The sequence below is a fragment of the Eublepharis macularius genome, chromosome 10 (genome assembly GCF_028583425.1).
Source record: "Eublepharis macularius isolate TG4126 chromosome 10, MPM_Emac_v1.0, whole genome shotgun sequence".
NCBI lineage: Eukaryota > Metazoa > Chordata > Lepidosauria > Squamata > Eublepharidae > Eublepharis > Eublepharis macularius.
This window is the reverse complement of record NC_072799.1, coordinates 42,139,323-42,147,234: the sequence shown is the minus strand read 5'-3', so window position 1 is coordinate 42,147,234 and position 7,912 is coordinate 42,139,323. Positions and strand designations below refer to the sequence as shown.

Sequence of the window (7,912 nt, the reverse complement as noted above, 5' to 3'; positions counted from 1 at the left end):
ATGTCCTTCCTCCCCTCTAGGAAGTCATGATTTTTCTCCCGCCAAAAATGTGGCCACGATGATAGGCTGGCCAACTTGGGCGGGAGTTTTCCTTGGAACTGTGCGTTCTCCACTCTTGTGAACACATTTCTCTCACGGCATACTTTGGAATTGCGGAGGATTTTTTGAGCCCGATTTTATTCTGCTGAATTATGTCTGCGGTCCGAGCATTGGCACTGGCCTTGCTTCACATCATCTTTATCTATATTCAGCGATCGATCGATGCCTGCAAGTTACTGGATGCGAGTGGTTAGAAGAAGGAGAATGCTTAGGAAATCACTTGCACTGAGGTGCATACCTCCGCCTTTATGGAGAACAAGGAGAACAGCAATGAACAGAGCACGTTTTCTCGCTGTAGCCGGAATCAGAGTCCCCCGTCGCTACTGGATTTATCCCCGTAGCAGGGACTGGTGGGACAATTTCGTCACTGCCATATGGGATGACCAGCTGTGGATTGAAAATTTTCGTATGACCAGGGAGACTTTCAATGAATTGGTTCATTCCATAGGGCACCGTCTTTCCCGTCAGCGCACCAGACTTCGCAATCCAATCTCTGTGGAGATGAGAGTCGCCATAGCACTTTGGTATCTTGCCAACTGTTCGACTTACCGTCAATGCATGAACCAATTCGGAGTGGGTATTTCAACAGTGGCAGGAATCGTCTTGGAGGTCTGCTTGGCGATAGAATTGGAGCTACTCAGTAGAGTCGTGTGCCTTGGACCTGATGTGGCGAGGGTGAGTACGCACTCATCTCCCAGAGTAACAGTCTCCATTCAAACTGTACTGGTCAAAGATTACAATTTGAAGCACAAAAAACTATGTTGCTGACATGTAGGCAATGAGCTGCACCTTTAAACCAATTTTATCGTGCCATGAGCTTTCGAGAGTCGCGGTTCCCTTTTTTCTTGTGCGTTTGAACAAGCGAACTGTGATTCTCAAAAGCTTGAGCTACAGTAAAATTTGCAAGTGCTGAGGGTTCTACTGTACTCTTTTTTATTTCACTAGTACAGACTATGGCTAACTCCTCTGGATTCTGGAGATGTGAGACTGCCTCAGCGCTGTAGTGAGGAGATTATGAATATAGGCGGTGGGAGAAAGAGGGGATTCTCTCTAACAGCAATCTTGTTTTTTTCTCTTTCATTGCAGATTATGTCTGGATTTCAGAAACTTGGCTTTCCTCATTGCATTGGTGCAGTTGATGGCACCCATGTTGCCATTTGCAAATTTAAAGGCCGTGGACGGGAGTACATCAACCGCAAGAAATTCAATTCCATTCTCATCCAGGGCACGGTGGACCATACTGGAAGATTCATTGATGCAGAGGTTGGCTGGAGTGGGCGGAACCATGACGCCTTTGTTTTTGTGAATTCTGCAATTTGTACGGCAATGGATGCGGGGGTGTTTGTGCCAGGCAACCCCAGTCTTACAATAGAGGGTGTAACCGTGCCACCACTCATCATATCTGATGCAGCCTACCCCATGAGAAGGTGGCTGATGAAGCCCTTCAATAGGCCCCACACTCCCGCAGAAGCATACTTTGACCGCTGCCTCACCAGAGCTAGGACCATAGTGGAAAGATGTTTCGGACGTTTGAAGGGGCGCTGGAGGTGTTTGAGGTCACAGCTTATGGTTGCGGAGGAGAATGTGACCTGCATAGCTACCGCGTGTGTGGTGCTACATAACATTTGTGAATTGAAAGGTCATGGCATTCCAGAGGATGATTCTCCCGTGAGGCCTGTGGAGGTGGATGAGGAATCTCTTGAACTCCCTGTGGGAGACAGAAGGCACCGGGAGGAGGGGAAGTTGGTGCGCGATGCCCTTGCACGCCACATGTTTCGAAACAGAGAAATCTAACAATATAAAAAGCTCTTCAGTCTGATTGTGAAAAAATCTGTGGTTGAACTAAGAAACGATTGTTGCATGTTCAGAGGTTGGACTCACGGTTTCAAAAAATGTTTCTTGTTGGTTTTGCCTTGATTGGATGTGTCATGCATTCAGTTGCAAGTGCTGGATTCCTATGAAACATGGTTTGTTAGAAAGCTTTGTTTAGAGATTCAATGATGATCTAATGAGTGAATTCTCATTGTTCCATTCCTGTTTTGAAATAAATTTTTATAACATCATGGTAAGAAATGTTCTGTTCGGTGGGCATCAAGTGAGCAGGAGGGGTTTCCACAAAGAGGGAAAGTGAAAAAAAGGGTTCATCATTGCACAGCCCAGGGGTGCCAAGATGGTCAGCACACTGTTGAATGCTAGCTTATCCGTGTGAAACAGCATCAGATCCACAAACACCCTCCCCCAACGTCACACTTCCACAGTGTTCCCTGCGATGGGAACCACCTACAGAACAAAGGAAAAATGACAACCACACACCAAAGTACTCTATTATAAAAAAACCATTCTCTCCTTCAAACTAAAATTGAGAAGGACAGTGTGAGACATAACACAGGCAGTACATAACACAACTAACCATACTGTGCAGAATTAAACCAAACTCTATCACGGGAAATAAAAAAAATTATTTCTTTAAGGTCTTTCAGGTTCCCATTTGGTGGGCACAACAGGACACGAAAGCAGCCTACAACACCAAATAACACAAATAGCATGCACAAATTCTGCCAGCAATTTTGATCGGGGGATTATTGTGTGTGAATTACGTAGTGTTATCTCTCTGGTTGAGGGAATGCTGTCACGGCCTTAGGTCTGCACCCACCGGTTTTTATATTCAAACAAGTGACATAAAAAATCCTTTCTTATAGCAATTGTGTTTTGGGTTGTTCTGTAAGGTGAAGTGACTTGTGCCCTATTTTCCCCTATAATAATAATAATAGCATTCGATTTATATACCGCCCTTCAGGACAACCTAATGCCCACTCAGAGCGGTTTACTAACTGTTATTATTCCCCCAAAAAAGTCACCCTGTGAGGTGGGTGTTGCTGAGAGAGCTCCAAAGAACTGTGACTCGGCCAAGGTGACCCAGCTGTCTTCAAGCGGAGGAGTGGGGAATCACACCCAGCTCTCCAGATGCCCTTTGGTGTTCTCCCCCACCACCAATGTAGACGGTGTCTGGTCTACCGCACAGTTAAAGGCACGAAGTTGTGTGGCACGAGAACCGCCCTTCGAGGTGGAACCAAATGCCCCCCCCTCCAGGTTGGTTTGCCTTGGTGCTTGCTTGGGGGGTTGGAGGACAGGTAGGAAACGTTCCCCTGATGTCACTGGGCATCTTTCATGCAATATTCCTAACCCCAGAACGACCAGCCTCTCTTATTTTCAACGTGGGAGATGATGGAGAAAGAGGGTGCCAAGAACAACATATTTTTCAGTCCATTAAAAGGACCACCCAACCGGCATCTGCCTGAACCATGTTAGAGGAAGTTAGGACAGGTGGGAGCAGGCACCATGAAAGTTGGCAGCATTTTGATTACAAAAGGCCACCCTGAACTACCTGGGAAGATGAATTCCTTTTTCTCCATATAGAAACATGGATATTGTTTGAAGAATGGGGCACCTTGTTTTGGAGTCCGTAAAATCTTTATGAAATTCATGTGGAGACGGAAGGGAAGGTCTCCAACGGTTTGTGTTGGATTTGGTCGGAAACCCCCCGCCCCAAGCTCTGCTAACTCTGGCAGAAGGTTTCGGAATCGAGATTCTAGCCAGTAAGCTGGTTCTGTGGTGTCTTTCCGTGTCAGTGTTCCCCAAATACTGACAAGAATTCCTGATTCTTAAAACCAAATATATACAGCTGAGACAGGCGTCCCCTGCACACCCCTACTATTATCCCCGAAATATTTCCAGCTCATGTTTTGAGTTGCATTGTTCAGCAATCCGATGTACGCATGAACCTTTTCTTCCTTATCAAGCATTTCGGCGAAGGTGGGAAACATTTGTATTTGAATTCGCCCCTGCACTCATGCTGTCTGTAGAAATGGCCAACCTTTATTTTGGCGGAATTTTTTTTTTTGGAAAAAAAATTGCTCGCAACGATTAACCCTGACACAGCCAATCAGAGACGTTTATTTGGGTCGGAATATGATGTCTCTGACAAATCAGGATTGGCCTCTTCGACCGGGGAACCCAGGACTACAGGAAATAGACATGCCACCACGGAGAACTAGGGGCACCTTTTGGCAATTTGAGGAGGTGTCCCTGCTTCTGAAAATTGTTCTGCGTCTTGGTTTTGCAGCCGATTTTATGTCGAGCGCACACCAGCGCAACAGGGGGGCGTACCATGCCATTGCTAGGAAGCTGACTGATGCTGGTTATAGCCGAAATGCCAACCAGTGCAGGACCAAATTTAAAAGGCTGAAATGCGAGTTCATGGCATCCCTTACGGCATGCCAAGGCATCCCAAGCTGCAGCGGGCGGATCCCACACCATCACTCAATGATGCGTTTGTGGATAGCTGCTGGGAGACCACGCTGGGAGGATCGCCACCATGAAGGTAAATGAAGTACTGTGGGATGTTTATTTTGTGAAGGCACACCTCTAAAAATGTTTTCACCATGCTTTAAGTGAGATGGGGCCCCCCTTGCACCATCATCAAACACCGTGTCTTCCCCCCCCCCCTCACCCATCCCAATCCCCTCACTAAGATGGAAATGTATGTTGGTACAAGGCACCAATTTCCTGAATGAGAGGAATGTTGGATGGAAGTTTTCAAGGAAAAACCCCAGAACAGGCATGCTGTGTTGGGATCAGCACATGGAACACAGGAACACGTGGCACTGAACGGCACTGGGACTGTGCCCTGTCCTTGAAGACTATCCCACCATGTTTAAAAGTTGTTTTGTTTCTGTTCTTTGGGAAAGGTTTATGGTTTATGTCGGCACATATTTTTAATGTGTTCTCTTAAAGATGACTCGGCTACTGTGCGGTAAGTAAAAACAGCATTCCACACACCTCAGCCCTTATCATTCCTCCATGGGTATTCCCCCCCCTCCCTGCCCAAGATCCCAAACCGGCCTTCTAATCTAAACGGCATTCCCTAAATCCCTACACATGATACAGCATCGGTTGCCTAGGGTGATCAGCATTTCAACATTCCCTTGCCCCATTTTTTGAATTAGTCAGAATTCCTTGTTCATAACATTTCATCAATACTGCTCTTACTGATGTTTTAATTCTCTTCATGTGTTTCTCCAGCAACATCATACAGACATGAGGGGGAGGAGGAGCCCACGGAGGAAACAGGCTCAGAGGTGACCGTGCCAATGGATGAAATGGCCTTGCAACCCAGTTCTGAGGCAGTGAAGCAAGAAGAGGGAAACTGCTCCGAGTTCAATGAAGAAGTCACACCTCAGCAAGCAGTGATTCCACCAGAACAGCTGACTGAGCATTCAGGTACACAAATGGAACTAACTACACCGTCATTCTGCCACATGTTAAACACGTGCTCTGTAATGACAATGAACAAAATTAAATCAAGTTCTCCAAACCCCCTTTTCAGGTGACCCCTGTGAGGAATGCATTCAAGCGCGGTGTCCACTACACACTGTAAATGTGCCTTCTTCATCTTTGGCAAGGGAACAGCCCCTTGAGATACTGGAGACTGTTCACAAGGCAGTGGGAACATGCCTCAGCTGCGGTAAGTAACCATCAATGACTTACAACGTTTGTGAACACAGAAGTGGCCACTCTGCGCTTACACCTTTTGTTTCCACAGCAAAGAAAACCAACAGAAGGATGGACAGCCTGCAGGCCTTGGTGAAGAAGCTAGAAAACAATGTGAGGAATTTGAATGAGGAGAACAAGAAATTGAGGTCCGACATTGATAATGTGCTGTCAAGGTTTAAGGAGATGTAGAAAAGATTTATTTAACATGCATGTTAGTTAAGTGTCCATATGATGCCTCACATGTAATCTTTCAAGTTTTGAAAAGAATAAAAAACAAATTTAAAACTGTGTAGTTTCTCCCATGGGTCAACATTTCAAACAACCGTGGTCAAAAAATAGATCTGGCAAACCGCACCTGGATTGCGGTGGGAAACAAAAACCAATTTTTTTCAATGGCCATTGTCAACCCCTCGCCAACATCGAAAAACACAATTACAGCTGTGACAAACATAATTTCAACAGCAATGATACGTGTGATATGCAGATTCCAACCCAAATGCTGCACCGGAAAAACATGTGGGGCTCAGAGGGATGGATCATATCTTTCTCTCTTTTTAATGATCCGAGCCCTTTTTCTTAGTGGTGCCTTCTCATGATCGTTATCGCGTGTTTTGCTGTTGGCATTTTGGGAAGTTTCTGCAACCGGGCCTGCTCTTTGCTCCCTGACAAAGAGTTCAGTCAAGGAGCTGAGGGCACCGACAGCCCTATTAAGCCCCTCCATATTTTGTGACTGTGCCTCAATAAAAGCCCTACGATCCTCTCTTGCCTCCCTGATAATGTCCTCGTGCCATCTTGTCTCTGATTCCATGGCTGCACGCCAATGGCTGGTTGCCTCCAGAATTTCTCCACGTTCCTTTCTGTTGTTTTGTTCCTCCCTCTGTGCCTGAGATAGCATTCTCTCTGCAACGTTGGTGAGGACAGAGACGCGCCTGGTTCTGGTGCGCGCCTTTTCTAAGCGTGTAGCAGGAGACAGTTGTGCCGTGGGGACCTGCGGTTGTTCCACTGCTGGTGGATTGTTCAGATCTCCTGTTGGAAAGGACAGTGGTTATGCAAGTAGTAGTTACAAAGGAGTTTGCGGAGGTCACAATTTCAGCTCTTTCCTACCTTGCGGATCCTCTGCACCCTGTCCTGTCACCTCCGGGAACTCCTCTATCTGAGTTAAATCTGGATCTTGGAAATAAAAGATTTGGTTGTAAAATGAATGAGTTGATCTTCTTCATTCATGCTCACAGAAGTCTTCTTGACATCAGCAGAACGATGTTTACACCAATATTTTCCATGGTAGCCCAACCCCCACAAACAGATAATTATTTTGAGACTATAGCCATGTTTCTCATGGAGCGGAGCATACCAGGGCTCATTGGGAGGGCAGCATTGATTGTTGACCACAAGCACCCCACTCTATCTGCATCTTACCGTCTGCGGCATTTTCATCCTCTGGATCGGTCATGTCCATTGGGGGGGCTTCTCCGATTGATGTTTCTTGTTCTGTGGAAGAACCTGCAGTAATTGAAAACAAGTGATAGGCTGGTAAACAGTTAATGTACCATGGTTCTCCAGGGGGGGGGGGGAAAGGGAGGTGACGTTACAGACCATTGTCAGGTGTGGATTAATGCTTGGTGGAAGATAACCCAACCACCTTTGGGATACCTTGCACATTGCTGATCAAGGTGAAGTCCCCCTCTCCTTTCACAGAGCCCTTCTCTGCTGAAACCTGCGCCAGCCCCAGTAAAAAACGTTTCCCACCGCTAGCTTGCCTTGAGAAGCGGATTTCCACAATATTGGTTATACGTCCCCATAGGCAGAATAAACAACACATCCTTCCACGCACAAAAGTTAAATCAGGGAAATGCCCCCCCACTTGCGCCTCATCCCTCTCCTGCAGTGATAACCCAAACACAATCAATCCGTTGAGCATATCCCCGAAATCCTAAGCAGAAGGAAAAAATGCCCCTGAGACTCCGGGAAAGTTCTGCCCAGGCGGGGCACACTGGAGGGCACAGCGAACCCACCCCAACCAAGGACCAGTCATGTCGGTCAAAACTGCATGCTCACCTGAATAATTGGGAGTGGAAGCAGGGACCGCCTGAAGATGTAGAGTGACCATTGGATGTGTGAATAGTTCCTCTGATCCCTCCCATGGAGCGGGAACGCCATGGTTCGACCGATCTTCCCCCATGGGGTCGGCATTGCTCACCGACTGCAGGTTAAGACTTCTTGCCACCCTTTGTGGCCGTATGCTTGCATCCCCTCTGAAAAT

The 7,912-nt window shown here is 46.8% G+C and overlaps 2 protein-coding genes across 2 annotated transcripts; one reads left to right on the top strand and one right to left on the bottom strand.

The window, feature by feature from the left end:
• The first annotated feature begins 369 nt into the window (after window positions 1–369).
• Window positions 370–1,893, top strand: LOC129336503 (putative nuclease HARBI1). Its single transcript, XM_054989632.1, has 2 exons — window positions 370–774; window positions 1,186–1,893. Exons 1-2 carry the CDS (start codon window positions 370–372, stop codon window positions 1,891–1,893), a joined length of 1,113 nt encoding a protein of 370 aa, XP_054845607.1.
• Window positions 1,894–4,627: 2,734 nt separating this feature from the next.
• Window positions 4,628–7,705, bottom strand: LOC129336815 (uncharacterized). The gene is made up of 3 exons (XM_054990174.1): window positions 7,069–7,705; window positions 6,757–6,822; window positions 4,628–6,678 (listed from the first exon to the last, which is right to left on the bottom strand). The coding sequence occupies exons 1-3, from the start codon at window positions 7,106–7,108 to the stop codon at window positions 6,176–6,178; spliced, it is 609 nt and encodes a 202-aa protein (XP_054846149.1). The 5' UTR covers window positions 7,109–7,705; the 3' UTR covers window positions 4,628–6,175.
• Window positions 7,706–7,912: the final 207 nt, after the last annotated feature.